The 24,442-nt window shown below is 35.4% G+C and overlaps 1 protein-coding gene across 1 annotated transcript in view; it reads left to right on the top strand.

The window, feature by feature from the left end:
- The window catches only part of RpLP0 (ribosomal protein LP0), a 62,662-nt gene that overhangs the window by 11,015 nt on the left and 27,205 nt on the right, over positions 1 to 24,442 (top strand). The window contains exons 2-4 of the mRNA XM_090392771.1: positions 1,829 to 1,925; positions 8,493 to 8,668; positions 19,263 to 19,350. Of these exons, the coding sequence (XP_090248897.1) occupies positions 1,872 to 1,925; positions 8,493 to 8,668; positions 19,263 to 19,350 (318 nt within the window). The 5' untranslated portion in view covers positions 1,829 to 1,871. The remainder of the gene's footprint in view (positions 1 to 1,828; positions 1,926 to 8,492; positions 8,669 to 19,262; positions 19,351 to 24,442) is intronic.

Here is a 24,442-nt window from a genome sequence, read left to right as displayed (position 1 = left end):
GCAACCTGTTCCATTCATTCACTCTCTAAGCAAAAAATCTAGCCCTCACACTGTTGCTAACCACACGCTTACTCAACTTACAGGGATGACCTCTTGTTCTGCTTCCTTTAGCCAAGTGCTGAAATCTCCAAGGAGGTTTCAGCACTTGGAGAAACTTCCTTGGAGCTGAAACCTCCAAGGAGTCCAATAACTCATCTGGGAGGGGGGGGGAACACACTGCACGACTGTCTCCAGCTACCATCATCTACACCATTGCCATCTACTGGCCATAACCACTAATATTGTCACACTGACAATCACAAAATCCACATCCATGTGGCGGGATTTGGAAATGCAGTCTTTTTGCTGGATATGCTAACCATTCGGCCAACCAGGCCAGCATATTATTATTATACGGACACCTCCATGGAGTCCAAAGACTCATTGCAGGAGACCCAATCTGTCGTACCTCTCTTTGAACCCATTAATAGAAAAACCACTCCCAACTGACTCTGGCAACCTATTCCACTGATTCACCACTCTCCGTGCAAACCTAGTTTCTCACACCTCTACTGACCACACCTTTATTCAACTTCCATGGATGACCCCTGTTTCTGGTCCCTCTAGCAAACTGCTGAAACATTTCTCCTACATCTATCCTATAAAATCCTTTAAGCAACTTAAATGCTTCTACCATATCCCCTCTTTTTCTCCTATCAACCAACTTCTGCAATCCACAACCTTCAATCTATCCTGATAGGAAACATTCCACAAGCTACTCACCATCTCAGTCACTTGCCTCTGAATCCCCCTCCACTGCTTCCTCATCCCTAAGAAACCCAGGGGACCAGACTTGAGCACAGTAATTCAGAGGCCTTATAAAGAGGAATAACTTTCTTATCTCTACTTGTTAATGTGTTCTTCAATAGCCAAGTAATCTTATGGGTTACCTTTTAGCAATATGTTGTCTAAACTTTAACTCTGTCTATCACCAACCTAAATCTCTAGCTTCATCTATTTCGTGGAGTATAGTGCCATCAATGTAATACACAGCTTGTAATCTATTTATCCCAAAATGCATAACTTTTACATTTCTTCACAATAAACTGACACCCATTAGTTTTTGCCCATACTGACAGCCTATTTAAATCTTCACCACATTGCCTTGATTAACTATCACTGCCTAATTTTGCATCATCAAACAACTGAATATTTCCTTTCAGGTCATTTCTTATATATATCATTATGTACAAATTAAACATCAATGATCTCAGCGCTGAACTTTGTGGCACACCACTTGTCACTTGTTTTTGCCTCGATTCTGTCTCTCCATATAACCACTATTTGATATCTGTCCAGCAGTCATCCTCTTATCCACTTGACCAGTGTCATATCCATCCCCATTTGTTCTAATTTATGTAACAATACTGACCAGGAAAGTAAGGAGTAGCTTATTGCATTCATGTATTTCTCTTGAACGATAAGTCTCAAAATGGAAAATTTATGAATTCTTGTCTTTTAAATTTTCCATTTTGACCATTGCCATGTTCCCACATAAGGTTAAAGTGCAGCTGAATTAAAGTAAAAGATAGTTTGTGTAGAAAAAGTAAAGCTAATGTTGGTAAATACTGCTGAATTTCTGTTCAAAACATAGTTATTACTAATGAATGTGTACGTCTTCAAAGTCAGTGTAGTTTTTGTGTAAAATCCTAAAAACTAAGGAACCGATTTCATGGTATGAAGTAATAGTTCATCTTGAAAATAAGAATATTTTAAAACTTTATCTTATGTTAAACATAAAATAAGCTATTATATGCATTCTGTTTTTTTTTTTTTTTTTTCCCCTTAGGAAGTCCTTAAACTCATTTTAAGAGAGATCCTTGAACCACAAGATGGGCAGGGAGGACCGTTCTACCTGGAAAAGCAAATATTTCATGAAACTTATCGTAAGTAATTATTTGTTTATTTTTTATTTTGACATGGATTGCAGTAATGTAGATAATACAACTTGAATGCCAATAACTGCAAATTCACAGAAGAGGATAAACCAGCTCTTTTCTTTCTTGATGTTTGTTTCTATGTTATACATACTAGTCAGTAAAACATATCTGTTTATAAAACTAATAATGCCTGTTTACACATAATTGTAACATTTTTTGAACAGCATTTCTCTTGGCATTTTGTGCTTTTTTAGATCTACAAAAGTTAAACACAGATCATTATTATTATATTCCCATGATTCCTCACCTGTAAGTGAAAATATGATCCTGATAATCTCTAGCCTTGAACCCAGCTTGTTCGAGTTTTTTTTTTTAAACCTTTTCTCAAATATGCTCACATAAATCTTACCTGGAATACTCAGTAGAGAAATTCTGTAATTCTACCCCCCCCCCCTTCTTATAGATGGTACTAGAGAACTCTACTCCAATCATCTGGAATTTGATTAGGCTTTTATGCAGTGTAACCACTGTCGCCATGTTTGAACATTTCTGGCTGAATATCAACTCCAGCTGCTTTTCCACATTTCAAGTTTCTGATGGCAGTTGATATGAATATAAGATTACATTTCTCATGAATATTTTCTCTCACTTTGAATTTCATTTCTGGCATTTTTCCCAAGTTATTACTCTAGAACAGTGGTTCTCAAAGGGTGCGCCCTGTGGTATTCCAGAGAAATGTGTGTCCAGATATAAAAATAAATATAGTTACTATATTATACCTTTTCATTACGGATATACCTCTCATTTTGTCAACACATCATCATTATTAAGTTAATTAACAGCGTTTTTTTTTGCAAAGAGAACAAGAATATGGTTTATTCTTGTTGTGTATATTACTTATTTTAAAAGTGTTGGAAGTGGATGTTATGTGCATATTACTTATTTTCAGATAAATACACCCAAATAAAATGGATAGATTTCTCAAAAAGTGATATTGAAGAATCAGAATCTGGAAGTGAGCAAAAGTTAAGTGCAAGTAAGAAAGCAAAATTGCGGCCTACTCGCAAATATAATGAAAGTTACTTAAGCTTTGGTTTCACTTGGATCGGAAGTGAAGATCATCCTTTGCCGCTATGTTTAGTATGTGGATGTAAAATGGCAAGTGAATCATTGCTTCCTAGTAAATTGAGTAAACATTTTAAAACTATACACTCTAATTTACAAGATAAATATGTAAGTTTTTTCAAGAGATTGTCTGAACAGCAAACAAAAGCGGCAAATTCTTTTAAAAGTATAATGACTGTTTCTGATAAAGCTCAAATCTCTTCTTATCAAGTCTCAGAACTGATAGCAAAAAATATGAAAGATCATACTTTAGGTGAGTCACTTATTTTGCCTGCATGCAAAAAAATGGTCATGACAATGCTAGGAAATGAAGCAGCAATGAAAATAAGCAAGATTCCTCTGTCCAACGATACAGTTCACAGGTGTATTATAGAAATGTCTTCTGATATCAAGAAAAATGTATGCAGTAATAAAACTTCAGTATTCAAATTTTGTATTACAAGTTGAGTCAACAGACATTACCAACAAGGCGCAACTCTTAGCATTCGTCTGTTTTATTAATGAAGATCAAATAGTAAATCAGTTTCTTTTTTTGCAAAAAATTAAGTGTGTCTACAAAAGGTGAGGACGTTTTAACATTTTGAATAGCTATCTTGATAAATGGCAGTTAACATGGAAGTCGTGTGTAGGCATTTGTACAGATGGAGCCCCTTCCATGGTGGGCTGTGTTAAGGGCCTTACATTTTTTGTAAAAAAACAAAAAGAATGTTATCGTAACTCACTGCTTTCTTCATAAGGAGGCCTTGATGGCAAAAACATTGGAGAAAAATTAAGAGAAGTTTTAGATCAAGTTGTTCAGATGGTAAACTTTATTAAAACAAGACCTGTCAAATCGCGTTTATTCGAAAAGCTTTGTATTGTTATGGATTCACAACACAGACGGCTGCTTTTACACACTGAGGTGAGGTGGCTGTCAAGGGGGGAAAGTACTTACCCGTGTACACGAGCTACGACAAGAACTTCTTGTGTTTTTTGAAGAGATGAAACAATTTCATTTTTATAACCTCCTTCGGTGCGAATTTTGGATTGCCAGGTTACAGTATTTGGCCGATATATTTCAGCAGCTCAATATTTTGAATACTAGCATGCAAGGGAGAAGAAAATATTCTCACATCCACTGACAAAATGAAAGTGTTTCAGAGAAAACTACAGATTTGGAAAAGAAAAGCTGTTGAAGGTAATTCAGAAATGTTTCCATTGGTAAGTATCACTTGCATAAATGAAACACTTCCAATAATAGTTGAACATTTAACAAGTTTAGAAGAAAAATTGAGTTCTTATTTTCCATCACTTAACACTGAACAATACGATCGGGTTAGAAACCCATTTATGGAAACTTCATGTGATTTTGGTTTAACATTAACAGAAGAAGAACTGGCAGCTATATCCACTGATCGTGGATTGATGATTAAACATAAGGAATTGTCTCTTGAAGCCTTTTGGATTTCTATAAAAGAATATGTGTCAATATCTAAAAAAGCTTTGAACATTTTACTACAATTTTCAACATCATATTTATGTGAATTGGGATTTTCTACCCTCTCTACAATTAAGTGTAAAAAAGAGAGGAACTCTTCAATGTATTGACGAGGAAATGAGAGTTTGCCTTTCAAATATATGCCCAAACGTTGAAGCAATCGCTAGGACACATCATGTTTCTCATAAACACAAGAATGAATAAAATTAAGGTATGTTTCATTTTATTTTTTTTATCGCATTATTTTTTTTCTGTAATATTTGACTTAATTATTATAACATTTCTCAGAAATTTGTATATAATGCGCCTAGAATTATTTGTAGGATTTTAAATGTGCCCGACTTCAAAAAGTTTGAAAACCACTGCTCTAGAATATCTATCTTCAGTTTAGTTTGCATGCTACTCTTATCTGATTCCTTTTACAGTTCTTTCTTCTATTTCTATGTTGTTGTTGTTGTTTTTTTCAATAGCCTCTAGAGTGTATTACCATCTGTCTGATGTTTATCTGTTGTTTATGGAACCTCCCCATGACTTTTGTTTTAATTACACATTGCTTTGATTTCTTATGTTTTGTTCTGTATTCAATCAGAGCGCATGCTGAACTCAACTTGCTAGCAACTTTTATATAATTTATTTTCCATAACCATCTCTAACTTTCTAACTCCACCAGTGATTTTTCTATCCTTGCAGACAACTATATGCCTATATAGCTTAATCAATTTTCTTCAGATTCTGCTACTGAGTATTCAAGGTGGTTCTTGTTTTCACTCATTTTGTCTTGAATAATTATATTTATGAATCTGTAGCCTAAAGATTGGTTTATTTGCAGAATGGCACTTTTGCTATTCTGAAAAACCAATCATCACGTGGTAAGAGCTGTGATTGTGCTGGGTTATTAAACAGTTGATTGCAAAGAGCTGAAAATCACATTGTCACTGCAAATGATAATTAACTTCTGTTTCTGGAAGCATTGCAGGTATTAAATTATTTTCTGCATCCATTGAAGACATGAAGGGGGAAACTGCTTCAAAAAAGATTTGAATTGACATTTTTCCACTATTTTATTAATTGCTGCAGTCAATAGGGCATCAAAAGTTATTTCACTATGACTGAAATTTGTAACAATTGTCTGTTTTTAACAGTTGCTAGGTATGCCATATGTTACCTATACATCAGTGGTTCTTAACCTTTTTGAAGTCACAGAACACTTAATCATAAGAAAAATTTGGGGAACACCAAAAGCATTAGGTCATAAAGCTAACAATAAAAATATGCATGTACTTGCCTTTTATAAAAATAGAGCTTATTTTAATGCAATGCTTGTGTGCTTTTTTTGAACAGATTTCAGCAATATCAGATATAATATGTGATATAGCTACCGTCATCTCTTTGTCTATATTAGTAAGTCTTTAATACTGTTTAGTTTTTATGTTGATTAATATTGAGAAACCAAGCTCACACAAATATGATGTTGAAAACTGTAACAATATTTTCAGTGCCCTTGTGGAGAGAGCTGGTTATTCGGCCTGGACAAAAATCCAAAATTCCTCAAGAGTTACTTCGGAGAATTTAATTTTTAGGGTACAATTCATTGACGAGTTAACTGATTGTTCTTCTTGTAATGAAACTTTACAACTCGATGTACTAACTGTGCCAAATGGATTTCATATCCAGTCATAATTGTGTGTATTTAAGGAAGGAAAGTAACTGGAAATCTTTTCTTCCAATATTGTTAAATGTTCTGTTATAACGGAAATAGTTCTCTTGACATTTTTATTATGGAGCGAAGGAAACATCTACTGTATTTTTTTCTGATATGCAGTTTTTCCAAAGAGATACTTTTTTTTCCTGAAACTGATAATTTGTCAGTGGATGTCAAAATATTTTAATTTTTCCCTTGAATGCTTGTATTAACGCTATTTAAGTAATTAAAAATATTGGCTAAATATGCCATTTTAGCACACCAAATATCATTTTGAAGACATTTACAAAAGCATCTACTTGCATTTTGAAAAAAAAAAAAAAAAAAAGGCCAATAATTCATTCTTAAGTTCTAAAATTTGGATTAGCACTTTACCCCTGGATAACCATCTTATTTCAGTGTGCAAAAGCAAAGATTCGTACTTTGCTTCAATAGGTATGCAAAGTTTTTTTTAAAAAAGGCGTGCTTTTAAAGGTCTTCACTTGATGTAATTTACCATATTTACAACTTGGTCTAGTACAGGTTTTAATATTGTCGGTAATGTTTTTGTAAGTAGGGATTCTCTGTGCAAAAAACGGTGCGTAGATATAATATTTGGGTTTATTTTCTTTGCAAGGTAACGCATCCTTTAATAAAACCTACCATTGACCTATAAACGATATTTTATTGGTTTAAGGTCAACACGCATAGCAGTCTTCAGTTGTTAGGATCAGAGTAGCCAGTTGCACTCGGAACTATATCATGTGACATCTTTCATCGCCAGAACACTTGTAACCAGTTTGCGGAACACTGGTTAAGATACACATAGTAACCTGATACCTGAGGTTGGGGTATTTTCACTCTGTTACTTCATGAAACTTTATTGAACTGTAAGGCAACTTCATCATTTTGGTATGCAAGTGACATCATTCTAATATTCTTTGAAAGGTTAATAGCAGTTACTTTTTTTAAATATATAATAGTAATAGTAGTTATATACAATGCAAGATGCAAATCTTCCATATATTTTGAGATGCTTAATTCATCATTCAGTTGGAATTATGAATTAATTCCAGCTGAATGATGTATTAGTGCTTCCAAACAATATGCAGCCTCTCCCTGTCAAGTAATTCCACCTTCTCATAATGTGGCGTGTTTCCACAAAAGGAGCTCTAACCAAAAGGTATTACTCTTGCAAAAGGACATCTTTCTAGTTGGAGTAAATGCCAACTAGACCCTTTAAGTGATAGATGACCTTCATTGCTTGTTGAAACGCCACCACCCTGCTTATTGAAGATATGAAGTGGTGAATGACATGTTTGATCAGTGTAGGGATTCCAGTTTGTCTCCTTCATACAGTTTGAATGATACCCTTCAAGTGTATGTTAAAATCTTCATTTTGAGGGTGCATCAATAAAAATGGTGGTAGTGGGTGCAGGCTTACCACCAGATAGTACATAGATCCAAATCTGTTATTTATTGATGTGCATGAGGCTTCCAGATCAATAATCACATACTCTGCCAGTTTGTGCCTTGAGGTGGGAGGAAGTCTGTCGGTGGTGGTATGTGAAACACTGTCAAGGCAAGAAGACTTCCTGCTATCTGTTTGGGTGTTTTGTCCAAGAATTAATTTAAGCTCACCATATGTTCCCACTCTATCCTTTAATCTAACCAAGAATCAAAATGTAACGTACAAATCAATGATGACACAGTCAATATAAATCTCCATCAATAACTAATCCCAATAAACAAAAGCAGTACAGTATAGAAAGCATGCCAGAATCCTTATTAAAAAAATCATTTTAACATCTGCTTTACCAACATCACTTAACCAGACAACTATACCTTTTGACAAACCAAAGTTACTGCTATATCATTGTCCAAAGTTCATGTTCAATGTCCATTATTTGATCTCTCTCTCTCTGTGAGAACCAACAATGCCTACCAGAGAATGGCTAATTTAGAATCTTCTTTTTTGGCCTTTTCTGGCTCAAGGTTTCCTTGCCTTATTCAGTAACATCCATCATCTGTTGTATCTTTCTAAATTTCTAAGAGGTATTCCTAAAACCTCTGGTCTCTTAATCTTCTTATCCACAAAGCTCAACTGTCCAAATACCTAAATGACTACTATTTGGACAGTTAGATTGCAAATTAACTTTTTCATACATGTATTTCTTTATGTATGATTTACAAAGTTCAGAACAAGTTACTATTAAGAATTGCCATTATAGACATTTCTGTTTTGATATAGATTTGAAATATGCTAATTTTGTCTTTTTTCCCCCTTTAGCAACTTTTGGATGAGTATCCAAAATGTTTCATTGTTGGTGTGGACAATGTAGGATCCCGTCAGATGCAGCAGATACGGCTTTCCTTAAGGAAATATGCCATACTGCTTATGGGCAAGAACACCATGATACGTAAAGCTATCAGAGGACATCTGGAAAATAATCCAGCTCTCGAAAAGTAAGTAGATAAGAACACTGTTCTTGTAAGTAAATATTCATATGGTGTGTGTGTTCCAACATCAGAATTTTAAAGTATAGTTAAACCTTGCTTACCATGCCACCAATCTAGATATGTTATGCCATGAAAATAAATTTTTCTCATTAAATTAAAAATAGAGTAAATATTTTACATTTAAGGAATTCCATATAAGCTAGTTACATAAAACCCATAGTACAAATCAATGATGACACAGTCGATATAAATCTCCATCAATAACTAATCCCAATAAACAAAAGCAGCACAGTATAGAAAGCATGCCAGAATCCTTATTAAAAAAATCATTTTAACATCTGCTTCACCAACTTCACTTAACCAGACAACTAGACCTTTTGACAAACCAAAGTTACTGCTATATCATTGTCCAAAGTTCATGTTCAATGTCCATTATTTGATCTCTCTCTCTCTCTCTCTCTCTCTCTCTCTCTCTGTGAGAACCAACAATGCCTACCAGAGAATGGCTAATTTAGAATCTTCTTTTTTGGCCTTTTCTGGCTCAAGGTTTCCTTGCCTTATTCAGTAACATCCATCATCTGTTGTATCTTTCTAAATTTCTAAGAGGTATTCCTAAAACCTCTGACCTCTTAATCTTCTTATCCACAAAGCTCAACTGTCCAAATACCTAAATGACTACTATTTGGACAGTTAGATTGCAAATTAACTCTTTCATACATGTATTCTCTTTCATAGGACTGCTTTATATTACAGACCTCCGTAATTAAAAATTACTATCCTGAGTGTTAAATAAAACAAACATTGAAGGTGAGAAGACATCCTGGCAATTAAGTCATATAAGACAAAACATCTCAATGATACATTTTGATCTCATCTCTGAGATGACTGTCTTAAAAATTTAATTGGGAAACCATCTCCAAAAGGCCAGGTAAGAGTCATGGTAGTGGAGAAACAGCGATATATCTAATTACAAAATAGCCAAGTATTTACTATACTTTCTAGATCATTAGTTTCCTGATATGTACCCTCAAGGAATGTTCTGGCTACTATTGACATCACTACCTGATTAAGTTTAGATTATTATTAATCTCCTCAACAATTTCCTGCAAATTAATCTATTGTTAGCCTTTCAATATTGGCATAGCTAACATCTTTTTCTTGCCATTTTGGCATCAAACACCTGTTTTGCTATCCTTTCTTTTCCCATTCCTTGAGTGTTAATCTTGAATGCTAACAATATCAGGTTCTTTCCTAATATCTTCATTTTTGATGATTCTGCTATTGTTGCCATCTGTTGAGTCCCTAATTTTTTTCAGTTCTCATGATCAGGTGCTTTATTTCTAACTCAACTCTTTTCACAACTTAAAACTGGTTTGAAGATTGCCTTATATGCTGCTAGTTTAGTGTTTTGGCTAATTTCTCTCTTAGTCTTTATAAATTTATTCAACTGGCACCCCCACCATACCAGCTTTGCTAAATCTCTTGTCTATTTTGAATGTTTAACCCAGATATAAGTATTTTGGAAAAATGTATGATCATGACTTTAACCACGCTACCGGCCAAGACGTCTATAGACGTTCACGTTATCATGGAGGCGAAGTGCTTATTAAAATTATAATACCATTGTTACAACAATGAAATATATGATGGATACGAAGCGTATGCAGATGCGTATTTGATCCATAACGGCCGGTAAGGTGGTTAAACCAGTCTTTGTTTTTCTTTAATTTCTTATTTTAAAGTGATGTTCTCTAGTCTTTGGTCATGTGTTTTACTTCTGGTAGAGACCACAGATATGAGAGTCCTGAGAAAGATTAGTGATGTGAACAGATGGCAATATCATATTAAAAACGAGGGTATTAGGAAGTAACTTGACATTGCTAGTATCCACGAATTTTGTAGCAGAGCTAATCTCAGGTGATATGATCACTTAAACAGAATGAGAGAGGAAAGATTAGCAAAACAAGTGTTCTCTGCCAGGTTGGCAGGAAAAAGACCCAGAGAAAGACCAAGATATAGGTGGATTGATACTGTAAACATTGCCTTCATCATCATCATCATCAAATTCCTGCCATGTACCCTCAAGGGGTGTACAGGATATGACAGTACTACATGAAAAAATTACATCATTACTAACTTCCTATCCACAATTTTCCTCCAAATCAGTCTGTTACTTGTCAAGACTCCAACATTATCAGATCTTATATTTCTATCGTCTAAGGCACTTTGTACCGTATCAATCCACCTATATCTTGGTCTTCCTCTGGGTCGTTTTCCTGCCAACCTGGCAGAGAACACTTGTTTTGCTAATCTTTCCTCTCCCATTCTATTTAAGTGACCATACCATCTGAGATTAGCTCTGCTAACGCATTCCTGGATGCTGACAATGTCAAGTTCTTTCCTAATATCCTCATTTTTAATATGATATTGCCATTGATGCCATCTGTTCACGCCTCTAATCTTTCTCAGGACTCTCATATCTGCGGTCTCTAGTCTTTGGTCAAGTGTTTTACTTCTGACCCAGCTTTCAGATCCATAAGTTAAAATTGGTTTGAACACAGTCTTGTATACAGCTAATTTAGTGTTCCGACTAATTTCTTTCTTATTCCATATGAATTTATTCAATTGACTTCCCACCATACCAGCTTTGCTGATTCTGTTGTCTATTTCTATATTTAGTTTACCATCTTCAGTAAAAATTGTGCCTAAGTAGCTGAAATGTTTTACTTGTTCCACCGGTTCTCCATTCACAACACAGTTGACATTTTCAATGATTCTGCCTATTTTCATTGTCTTTGTCTTTTTATTGCTGACCTTCATACCATATCTATTACAACAGCTATTCAATTTAGTCAGAGAATCTTGCAGACTTGTAGCGGATTTATTTAGAAGTATAACATCATCCGCATAAAGCAAAGAGCTGACATTAACATCTCCAATTTTGATATCAGGTTTAATGCCACATTCCTTCATAATGTGATCCATATATATAATGAATAACAGAGGGGATAACGTACATCCTTGTCTCACACCAGATTTAACATTAAACCATCTTCCTGTACTTCCTTCAATTCTAACTGCTGACTCACAACTCAAATAAAGACTAAGTATTGCTTGATATAATGCCCCATTGACACCATATAACTGCAGTGTATTGAATAGCTTCTCTCTTGGCACCTTGTCATATGCCTTTTCCAAATCGACAAAACTTAAATACAGATCTTTGTTATATTCCCATGCTTTCTCGACTATTTGTCGTAAAGTGAAGATCTGATCCTGACAGCCTCTATTTGGCCTGAATCCAGCTTGTTCTTCACCAAGCTTTTCTTCCACAATTCCTCTCAACCGTTTCTCAAGTATACTTGCATAGATCTTGCCAGGAACACTCAGTAGGGAAATACCTCTGTAATTCTCACATTCAGTTTTATTTCCCTTTTTATATATGGGTACTATGAGAGCTCTACTCCAATCATCGGGAATTCGTCCCTCTGTCCAGGCTTTCTGAACTATGCAGTGCAGCCACTGTAAGACTCTTATACCACCATACTTCAGCATTTCTGGTCGAATATCATCTACTCCTGCTGCCTTTCCACATTTCAAACCTTTGATGGCTTTTTCTACTTCAAGTATGGATATGTATTCCTGACTGCATGCCTGGTCAGTGTTTTTTATCACTGTGCTGTCATCACTGCTTGTTGCATTTAGCAGTTTTTCAAAGTAATTACTCCATACTTCAAGGATATCTTTTTCTCCTGTTTTCATTTCACCTTTATCATCTCTAATTCCTTTTACAGCACTCTTTCCTCCATTCCTAAGCTTCTTCAACAACCTCCAGAATATTTTGCCACCTTCTTGATATTTATTTTCTATATTCTTGCCAAAGTCCTCCCATGACTTTTGTTTAGCTAGTTTTACACGCTGTTTAGCTTTCTTACATTTGTCTTTGTATTCTGTAAGAGTAAAAGCTGACTTATTTGCCAGGAACTTTTGATATGCTTTCTTCTTTTCCTTCACTGCCTCTTTAACTTCCTGTGTCCACCAGGGAGTTCTGATTTTTTTATCCTTGCACACAACCTCACCACATGCCTCTCTGGCAGAATCAATCAATGTTTCCTTCAGAGTTTGCCACTGAATCTCCAAGGTTTGATTCCTGTTCTCCAACTCTTTCATTTTCTTTTCAATAATATTTCTGTATTTTAGTCTACAGTTCACATCTGAGAGCTGCTCAACTTTTATTCGCTTTAAAACTTTCTTACATGTTATTCTTTTCAATATGAAATTCAATTTTATCCTGCTCAAGACTAAATAGTGATCACTTCCAATTTCAAATCCTCTGTACACTCTGGTGTCCTGCACCAGGGAGAAAACATCACTATCAACAATAACATAGTCAATGAGACTTTTCTTATTCCTAGCCTCTTCTCTCCATGTGAATTTGTGCACATTTTTATGTTGGAACATGGTGTTAGTAATAACCAGTCCATGTCCTGAGCAGAAATCCAACAGATATTTGCCATTATTATTAGCTTTGCTCTTTTCTCCAAATTTTCCCAAAATATTTTTGTATGTCTCACAATCATTTCCTACTCTACTATTTAGATCCCCAACAAGGACCAACTTTTCCTTTTTCATTGTGTCAGTTGCTTTTTCTAAAGCCTCAAAAAATTCCTCCACTTCTACCTTAGTAGAACCTTCTGTGGGACCATAGGCACAAATAAGTCTCATTGTCCAGTTCCCCATTCTCATATTTGCCCACATTACTCTACTTGAGACTGCCTGCCATTCAAGAAGATTAGCCTCGTATTTTGTGTTGAATACTATGGCTACTCCTTCTTTTCCTTGATTGTCATTGCCTGAATATAACATTTTGTATTTATTGCTCAGAAAGATCTCACCAGTTTTGGTCTTTTTTGTTTCAGTCACCCCTATTATGTCGATCTGGTACTTATCTAATTCCTCAGCTAGCTCCATTTCTTTGCCATTCAGGCTTCTTACGTTGATAGTACCGATCTTTAACTCTGGTGATGTTGAGTTGGGGTTTGTTTTCAGATTTGTTCCAGTAGCTGACTTTTCGCTGTTCGCCCTGGTTCCCTGGCGAAAACAACGGGGGCCTTGTTTAACCGGGCGACGCCCCAGCCGGCATGAAATTTTGTCATGTTGTACCATCATTTTTTATTTTGGTTTAACCAATAAGAATACAATTTGGTCGGCTAAATCCCAAATTGCCAGCCCATCCTCGTTCGTTCAGTATCAAAGTAGATACCCAACAGGGTGCACCACGAGAAGGTGAGGATTGGACATTAGGTCAGAAGCCCTGGTCGGTTCTCCGCATTCCTTTAAAGGCTATGTGGAGGTCTCCTCTCAGTTATACAGCTTTAAACATTGCCTTAGAAGATAGAAATATAAGATTTGATAATGTGTCTGACAGGTAACAGATTGATTTTGAGGAATATTGTAGATAGGATATCAGCAATGATGTAAATTTTTCATGTAGTATTATCATATCCTGTACACCCCCTTGAGGGTACATGTCAGGAATTTGACGAAGTGATGTTTTCATAGGCAGCACTTTTAGACTCAATAAATTAGTCACTTCTTTATACAGGTTGGATGTAGCATAATTGGCCAAACAAACTTGATAATTTCATGGATAATTCTGACTGGTATGTTATTTTTATTTATTTTTTTTTAACCATAATGTACTGTACTATCAATGCACTAAAATTGCACTGTACTTAGACTTAAGTCTCACCTTTATGAAAAAATTCTGTTGGAATAATGCCTTCACTATTCCAAAAGATGATTGCCAAGTCTTTGAAAACCTTTGGTTTTTTTTGCTGATAGAAATTATTTATGCTTATATTTTTGGAATTGGCATTTGGATTCTAACTCAGTAATAAACCTGAGTCTCATCACCAATAAATCTCTGAAACATGGGGATTGTTTATAGTGGGTCTCCAAAAAAATTGAGACATTTTCAGGTCTCGAATCTTTTTTTTTTTTTTTTTCTCCTAAGTATCTGTTGTACCTTTTTGCGACAAATTTTCTATATCTAAGGAGGCTTCATCATGATGATGAAGCCTCCCAGCCTATGCAAGCTGCAATCTTGAGAGAAGAGAACTTAGTCCTTCTAGAAGACAGCAATTTGTAGTGACCATAATGAAGCTGACCTACCTTTCTCAGATTTTTCAACACTTATATGTAATCTTGGATGACTATCACAAATGTGCACAACTATTTTTCCTAACTCGTTTTGACATTGCTGATATCAATAGTTTCTGCACCTTAGATATACTGAATGGTGTAGAAACTGTTTATCAGATCTTTTTAATAGGAAATCTCAAATCTAGCCTGGCACAGCATGAAATAGATTCAGATCACAATGTCCTTTGGTCTGAAACCTGTTTACTTCATCTTTGTTGCTATAAATTTAAATCTTTACTTCACTGTTCAAACTCAGATTGTTCTCAATTTAAGATGTGGGAGTGTCTTATTCTAATTACACATTAACATTTTTTAAAATTAACTAATAATTCAATTTCAAATCAGTCCATAGTTAGTGTTTTACCTTGTAAATTACATTTGCCACTGATGGCTGTAATATTCAGGCTGAAATATATGGCTTTAAATATTATTCCTTTATTTTTGTATGAATTGAATAAACTATGGTACATATCTCAAAGAACAATTACAAATTTTCCATGAAAATCAGAAATAAAGGCAAACTATGAACTTCAGAATTCTCATGGGAAAACAGAGATCAAGTGAATATTTCAGCTTTTAGGCACAGTTTTTATCGAAAATACAATGACGTACATAACAGAATAAGCAAAGCTGATACAGCAGAGGCCAGTTGAATAGATTTATATGGAGTAAGAGAAATTAGCCAAAGCATTACACTAAAGTATACAAAGACAATGTTCAAACCAATTTTAGTTATGGATTTGAGAGTTGAATAAAGCACTTGATCAGAGACTGATATGAAAGTTCTGAGAAAAATTAGAGGCCAGAACATTAAATCATTGGCAGAATCATATTAAAAATGAAGATATTAGGAAGCAACTTTATTGTTAGCATTCAAAAATATATGAGCATGGCTAATTTAAGGTGGTATGGTCACTTAAACAGAATTGAAGATGACAAGTGTCTGGCAAGAAAAAGATCCAGAGGAAGACCATAATCCAAATGGATACCAATCAGCATTACATACCAATGTAATGGAATCATTCCATTCCATTGCTATGGCATTAAGAGTAGTGATACTCTTAATATATTTTTCAAACTAAATGAATTTATTTAATTGTAAATGGCATCCCAAGATATACATTTATGGACTCAATAAGGTAAGCTGCCAGAAAATGAAATGAATGTTAATAAAGCAAGCAAATATAGCACAAGATTGCTGTCAAAAGACAGCCCTCTTGTGCTATATTTGCATAAGCAGAAACTTTTGCATCAGTACCATTGCCAGTATAATAAATTTAGTTTAATCCTTTATTCAAGTGTGTGCAAACAAAGTTTGCGCCTGAAAGTATCTTCAGGACTTGGGTAAAGTGGTACAACACCGGGCAACTCCTTGCAAAGGTGGAGCAAGCTACCAACACTCCTATCTCGGTATCTCCCATAATGCAAAACACATCTCCTTGCAGATATGTATAATGTTATGCATTAAGGGAAGGGCCACTACCCAGAATAGTTTCAACCTTTATTGAGGTCTCTTCAGTGGGTGCCAGGCCCAAGTGGAGATACCAAGCAGAACAAAACACCGTTTGGCAGCTTCTATAGGAGGAGATTGTTGTGTCCCAATTTACGATTTCTACTCTAATCATACAAATTCCTTTTATCTATATTCTTCTAACTTCTATGCCCGAGATTTTACCAAAACTTATACCAATATCTAAGTTATTGCTCCCCGTAGTACCCCTAATATTTATATTTATACTGCACCTTTTGGGATATTTAGTTTAGGATATTACATATATAAACAAGGAGAAAGAACTCAAATATATTTGAAAGTGTAACTATTGCAGTCGTGACACTTAACTCGATTCTCAACTTAAATTTTCCACGTGACTAAGTACAATATTTTCAAGTGGTTATCAACTGCACCATTTATGTTGTCATAAATAGGGAGAAAGTCAATCTCGAATATATCTCTTAGTATTTAAATATTATTGCAGTCGTGACTCTTAATCTCTTTCCTCAACATTAAATTTTCCTGTGTGATTAGTACGATGATTTTAAGCGGTGCATTGGATTAGCAACATCAGACAACTCTTTTATCACTGAACAAAAGGTTTATTAAGTTTCTAAACATGGTACAATTCAAATACTAAACTAAAATACTTATAAACTAACATTAAATTATTACAAGCAATATGGCTATTTGTGATTATGCCGCCATACACATTAATTCATAAATTCACCTGATGTGAACAAATTAGATCAATTTACACTATCTGATTATTCATACTGAAGTAGATTAACAAATCATTCACTGCTAACACATACTTGTGACATTTCAATTATTTTATACATTACATTAGGTATTCAATTCTTAGGATACGTAATTACTTAATTCACACTATTCCGTTATACCGTTATTTGCACCAACACACAATTATATCATTTAAATATCTTGTGCAATATAATAGACATGCAAAAATACCTTAGGACTCTTAATCATTCACAAATCTTTAACACTAGTCAATCTACACATAACACATTCTATCATATACAAAAGTCCTAGTATAACTTCAACAGTTCTGTATTGGAATCACGATACTTTTCACAGACAAATTTCTAGCTAACATAGGTTATGATTTACAGTACCTTTCTTGAGCTTTTCATATGGGCCTTTATCCTTTTCCAAACGAACCTCTGGTATAACTTCTTGTAACTCTGGAATACTTTAACACACGTTTGCTCTACTATTAGCAACGAGGACATAGATCTCTTTACAGCTTTCTGTTTTGCGTAGTTATCACTAGCGTTGAAACTAAGAAGATCCCTCCTTCTCTAGGACTCTATGGCAATTTTTTTCTTTGCTTCCTACTCGGGAAAACGGGAATCGAAATCCCACTCACTTTCGTTTCCGTGTTGTGACGAGGGGATATCACCCCTGTCGCCACTCAGGAAAACCCCGTGAACTCCACCGGAACCAAAACCAAACTCCAAGGCCAAAAGCGACTATCCAAAAAGGTTTTTTTTTTTCCGTGGGGGTTACCAACCCTTTTATAGCTGCTCCCCTAACGGCACCTTTTCTTACTTCCTTTCTCCTCCTTCTACTTGTTTTTTAATCATCGACCAATTAGGGTGGCGTTTTCTTGCCAAACGTCATTTGATCGGCAAGCCCATTCTCAATGTTTCAATCCGGGGATCAGCCTTAAGCGATAGCTTTGCTTTTCTTGTGCTAGCCTGACTTAATCCCCTTTCAAACTTTTCTTATGAATTCTACTTAATAACTTAATCTCTCACATAACGTATTTTATGACTCGCCCATTTCTACTTATTTACTTAACTCTCATTTTTAATCGTATTACAATATTAATCTATACTTTCCTTTGTTAGCTACTTATTTAGTTAGAATTCCTTATTTTAAGTCATATTACAATATTAATACATTCCTTCCTTTATCAGCTACTTTAACAACAACCCTTACGTTTTATACATTTTACTGGATGCAAGAAATTTTCCATTAAATAATTCATTTTTTTTTTATGTAGGGGTTTTAACTTATGATATTTATTCTTCATGTTACACCATGATGGCTGAGAATACTATATTCCTAAGATATCAGGTGTAACAAGATGACCTTGCTAATGCTTCTGCCTCTTCAGTGGGAGCCAGGCCCACATGGAGATACCAAGCAGAACAAAACACCGTTTGGCAGCTCCTATAGGAGGAGATGACCTTGCTAATGCTTCTGCCTTGGTATCTCCACTTGGGCCTGGCTCCCACTGAAAAGACCTCAATAAAGGTCAAAACTAGTCTGAGTAGTGGCCCTTCCCTTAATGCATAACATTATACATATCTGCAAGGAGATGTGTTTTGCATTATGGGAGATACTGAGATAGGAGTGTTGGTAGCTTGCTCCACCTTTGCAAGGAGTTGCCCGGTGTTGTACCACTTTACCCCAGTCCTGAAGATACTTTCAGGTGTAAACTTTGTTTGCACACACTTGGATAATGGATTAAACTAAATTTATTATAGTCTGACCAAGTGAAAAATAAACTTTTACCATTGCCAGTATTAGAATGCAACTAGAAAAACCAAATCCCTAAGAATATTTGGGGAGAAATAAAACATCTCAAATTCCTATGAAACAGTGACAGTGTCTACAGATTTACCATCGTACTCTGCTGTTTAAGATGTAGATGTTGTGTACATCCATCAGCTAGTTTAAGTCCATGGCACGTTCCTTAACACAAACTTTAAATTTAACTTAAATTTAAAGATAGTTTGAATTTTTCATTTCTTTATTAGGTTGTTGGTTCTTTAAACAGGAGAACTAAAATATGAAAAGTTGTTTGATTTAAGTAAACATGTTCTGTTTGAATTTACTCTTATTGTTTTTATTTGTTATTTTTTTTCTTTCAAGGCTCTTACCTCATATTAGAGGTAATGTTGGATTTGTGTTTACAAAGGAGGATCTTGTGGAAATTCGGGATAAAATTATGGATAACAAGGCAAGTATTTTGTGTGGAAATACTGTGACTTTATGTAGGCAAGTCTTAAGTGTAACCTGAGGAAGTGACTAGAAGTTTAGTCATTCCTCCTTGATTTAGTGTGGCACACAAAAACTTATGTTGATACATTCATATTATAAATTAAAAGTCAATAGTTGTTTATCATTGAAACTTAGTTGTATACATTGTTCAGTTCATTAGTACATGTTTCAGTAAGTTACAGTGACACCATATGACAGTAGCAAAGGCAAAAATTGTGTTTATGTTTGCAAATATACTGAGTAATACAGAAAATTTTATTTTTATTTTGTAACTCTTTGGGTGCTGTAAAGAAACTCATTTATCTCAATAATATAAAATCTGATATCCAGAAAATGTCAAAACATTGCAGCACTCTGGCAGTGCTGTGCTCCCTGTCAACACTGCATTGACCAGAAAAGTCCAAAAAAGCAGTTTACAAACTTGAAATTTTAACAATTAAATTTGATTTCAAATGGCTTCTCTGAAATTTATTTTGTTGAAACATCTATCCTGATTATCAGGATTGACAGTTTTGAGGCGTTTTTGACTTGAACCCTTTTGAGAACAGTTTTGTAGCATTCCCTGAAGAGGTCTCAAAGGAAGCTACTTTCCTGGAACATGATCCATGGTTATGGATCATGTTCCAAGAAGGTAATTATCCAGTAATGTCATGAGATATGTCTTGGAGCTCTATACCAACAAATAATGTACACTTTCACAAATACTTATTAAACATATTACCAATAAATACATTCCAGGATCTGAACGACATGATGATCAAATTTGTAACATTTGCCCAATAAATGTCAATATTTTATGCATTACCATGTAAAAATATTTATATAAAGATGCCAGGGAATTATATTCTTGGTTTGATCCCTTATCTGAGTGTAAACAGTTTGTGCATTAAAAAAAAAAATAAACACACACAGTCTTGCCATAAATATTGTTACAACTTCTTTGCCACCCACAGGATTACATGCTCCCAGTTTAATTAGTGCCCAACGAACATTGGCATATTTATCAGTAGAGTTGTATGCGTTAACATACATTTGGGGAGATTATAAGAACTGTGTAGCTATAGTAGCACTTCCAAGGTTGGAATCCAGCCGCTTGTTATTTCAACATGCTGAAAGCACTTGGAATCAGTAGGATGTTTGTGTATCGGACTATTATAATGATACAGAAGTATCTGACTGTCAAAGAACAGATTGACCATCTTGAGTTAGGATCGACAGCTTGTGAGGGCTGTGAAGGCATGCCTCTGTCGTAATCATATGATAACGCAGAAAGTAATGTCACGAGAGATGAATGTTTTGCAAGAATGATGACACGGGGTGGGGGAGTGAAAGCCTGTCATCATTCTACTAGACACTTCGTTACACCACAACTTATGTGGCAGAGGGTGGTAAAATCAGTCACCTCTCCAGTGGTACACAGATCAGATTTTCACCATTGAAGAGTCATTTAACTGCCAAAATGATCGGGTATATGTCTTGGTATATGCAGGTACTGTGACTATCCATTGGATAGTCACAGTACCTGCCCTAGCATTCAGGTTTCAGAGAGGTCATTCCCCTCCATCAGTGATGGTTTGTGAGTGTATCCAAGTTGCATTTCTGGAAGAAAGAGATCAAAACCTCTGCCAAAGTGTATCAAGACACTATGCTAGAACCTGTTTGGGCCCTTGAGTTGTGTAGTCCCTACTTGTGTGCAGGGGCTAAGTTCCAACAGGACTTAGCCCCTGCACACAAGTAGGGACTACACAACAGTGGTTAGAGGTGAATGTGTCTGAACACATCACCATCTGGAAGTCCCAATCTGAATCCATCGGACGTTAAATTGTAATTGGAACTTGAAAGAGTAGCCTGCAAGAAACTACATCCTAGCATCGCCAGCCTGATGGTGGATTTGGAGTGAGCAGTAGCAGCATTTCCATTTTGCATGAAACCATTGATATGTGACCTAATCAACTTGGACATGCGTGAAGGCAAAGGGGGGGAGGGCATATCAAACATAAAGTGCTGTTATGTGCACATTATAAATGTGGTTTCTATGTGCTTAAATTGATTTACTGATATATTAAAGGTTTATGCACTGTTCAAGTTGTAACAGTATTTATGGCTAAACTAGGTGTGTGTGTGTGTGTGTGTGTGTACGCATATTCTTCTTAGAAGTTAACAGACATTACAGTATAAAGAATAAACGGCCCTGGCAACCACCTTATTAAGGTGGGTGCCATGTAGGACCTCCTTTCGCTGCGATGACTGCAGCGAAAGGAGAATTTTGGGAATTTTGGACAATTCTTCCTGCAGGCATGTAATAATCTCCGGCTGTTGTGCGGGCAGATGTCTCTTGACCTTACATGATGCTTCAGTTCATCCTACAGATGTTCAGTAGGGTGGAGATCAGTGCTCTGTGGATGCCAGTCAAGTGTGGTGACATTCATGTTCACAAATAGTTACAGCAGTAGCCTTATGACACTGCATTGTCTTACTAAAGAGACATGGTCACTTCCATAGAAACAGCACCAAGTAAGAAGCATTTCATTGTCAGATAATTCTCAGTTCAGTGTTTATAGCATCATAAACAGCATCACCAAAAACGAGATTATACCATCACACCACCACTTCTGAATTTCATAGGTGGAGTTAATCACTCCGGTAAGAGATGTTTGTTAGCATCTGCTGCACCCACACTTGTCTATTTGCTTGGTAGAGGTTGTAGCATGATTCACCACTCCATGTGACACATGTTAAACTTCCATGTTCCACTGTACACTCTTTGCAGTTGGTTCAGGTGATGTGGGACTTGAATATTGCAGTCCTACCACAAAGTAGGAAGCATTGTATTGTTCAGATACATAGAGTTTGATTGTTAATGGCATCACAAACAGATTCAATGCCAAACTAGGAAAAACAGGACCATGTCATCAAAAAGCCACCTCTGAATTTCATAGTTGGGATTACACACTCTGCTAAAAGTTGTTCACTGTCATCTGCCACAACTACACTCGTCCATCTGCTCAGTAGAGTGTATCATGACTTGTTACTCCATAACATAACTTTCCAAGCTTCTGGGTCCTAGTACATGCTCTTTGCACCACTGACAATAATGCTGTATGTTGGTTTATACAATGTATTTCTTATATATTGCAGTCCTACCAAGGAAACCCATGTTGTGAGCCTTGGTTCTGTATATTTTAGTACAGATTTGTGTTCCTGTTGATGCCTGGAACTCTTCATTCAGCATGGCAGTTTTTATACATCCTTTGTAGCACCCTACAGTCAATTCAGTGAATGTGGTTGGTTTTCCACTGCAGGTAGCATTTGGGATTTGACTCCCTGAGCTTCCATCTAGTATGGTATCACTGATTCTTGACCTGAGATGACCCACTTTGTCAACAATTTGTCAAACAGATAGGCCGGCAACATGGTATTCTATCACAATGCCTCATTCAAACTCCATCAGTTCCCTTCTCACAGCCATTTCACCCAGACACAGTTGCACTGACTTGGGAGCATCGTGCAAACTTGGGAGCAACTTGACTTGTTACATGGCATAATTCATCTTGCCTGTGGGGATGTCTGTTGGCTTCTTTCCAAGCAGTGTGTGCATGCACATGTACGTGCACTCAATTCACATCGTTAAATGGCTTAAATGATTTAAGTTTATATAGAAAACACAAGATGTATAACATTTCATAATTAAATACTAGTACTTAGTAGGTGCTGTTTGCATAAAATTGTTTATAAAATGAGCAAGTACATCTTTGGAATTTTTAAATAAGTTATATCTATCATCTTTCCTTTGAACCTTTCATTGTTTGGATTTACTCATAGAGATGCTTTTTCCTGGTCACAATTTCAATGAAATATTTTAGTACAGTTATGAAATTTCATAAGTAATATAGGCAGCACTCATAACTTGCTGAGATTCTGTTTATTGGATTTTTAGGATCCAGTAAACATAGAATTTTAATGCAATGACTGAAGTGTTTTTGCACTTCCATAAACACAAGCTGCAAGAAGTGATTTTCAAAAGGAAAAAAGTGTTAGAAACACTACAGTTATATGTAATGTTTTGAAATTGTTTTGCTAATCGTTGATTTAATTTAGCTCATCCTGCACATACTTGAATAATGATGCAAAAGTCCATTTCTAGTATCTTGAACTACTGCAATAGTGCCATTTTAAAGAAAATTTGCTATGCAGTCAACCCTTCTACAGAGACCTCACACAAAAGAATTTTTTATTTATTTTTATTTTTTTTAAATAGCTATTGTAAATGATACTGTGGAATTGTGGTCAAGACTTTTTTGATAGTGGTGAGTTCGGTATAAATGGTGCTTTGTTATGGTGTTGATTATAGTGATGGCATTATGACATTTATTCCTTTGGTTATATATTTGCTATAGTGGGATTTAATTGTATCAGGTAACCAAAGAGAAGTTTGTGCGTTTTTTCATAATAAAATTAAACAACTGTAAAAATTTTCATAAAATATTTTATTCATTAAAATAAGCATCTTCGCAATCTACCACTCTTTCCCAACGAGATACAAGCTTTAAATTCCGCTTTTATAAAACCTTTTGTCTTTAGTAGTAATAAACCTAGCAACCTCCGCTTCAATCTGTTTTATTGCAGAAATATCTATTTCACATGTAATTTGTCTAGTGCCAAAAAAAAAAAAAAAGATAATTGCTTGGTGAAATGTCAGGATAATATGGAGGATGAGGGAATATCTCCCATCCTAAGGCATAAATCTTCTAATGGGTAAGTTTAGCAGTATGAAGTTTTGTGTTGTCCTGTAAGCATAGCACTTTCTTCTAATTAACTAGTCCTGGCTGTTTCTGAAGTACCACATCCTGCACATGCTCAAGTTGCTTTGAGTTGATCTCGGCTGTAATTGTTTGGTCTTCAGCAAGAAACTGATAGTGGACAATACCGATTACAGTCCACCGTGTACAAAGCATAGTCTTTTGGGGATGAAGTAGTGCCTTTTGAAGTATGTGGTACTGGATTGTTTGCTGACAACTAATGATAATTTCACTTCCTGTTAGAGTTCAAGA

This window comes from Typopeltis vanoorti, chromosome 5 (genome assembly GCF_054136105.1).
Source record: "Typopeltis vanoorti isolate ZY-2024b chromosome 5, IOZ_Tvanoo_1.0, whole genome shotgun sequence".
In the NCBI taxonomy this organism is placed as follows: Eukaryota; Metazoa; Arthropoda; class Arachnida; order Uropygi; family Thelyphonidae; genus Typopeltis; species Typopeltis vanoorti.
Note: the sequence above shows the minus strand (reverse complement) of the source record. Positions and strands in the feature narration are given on the sequence as shown.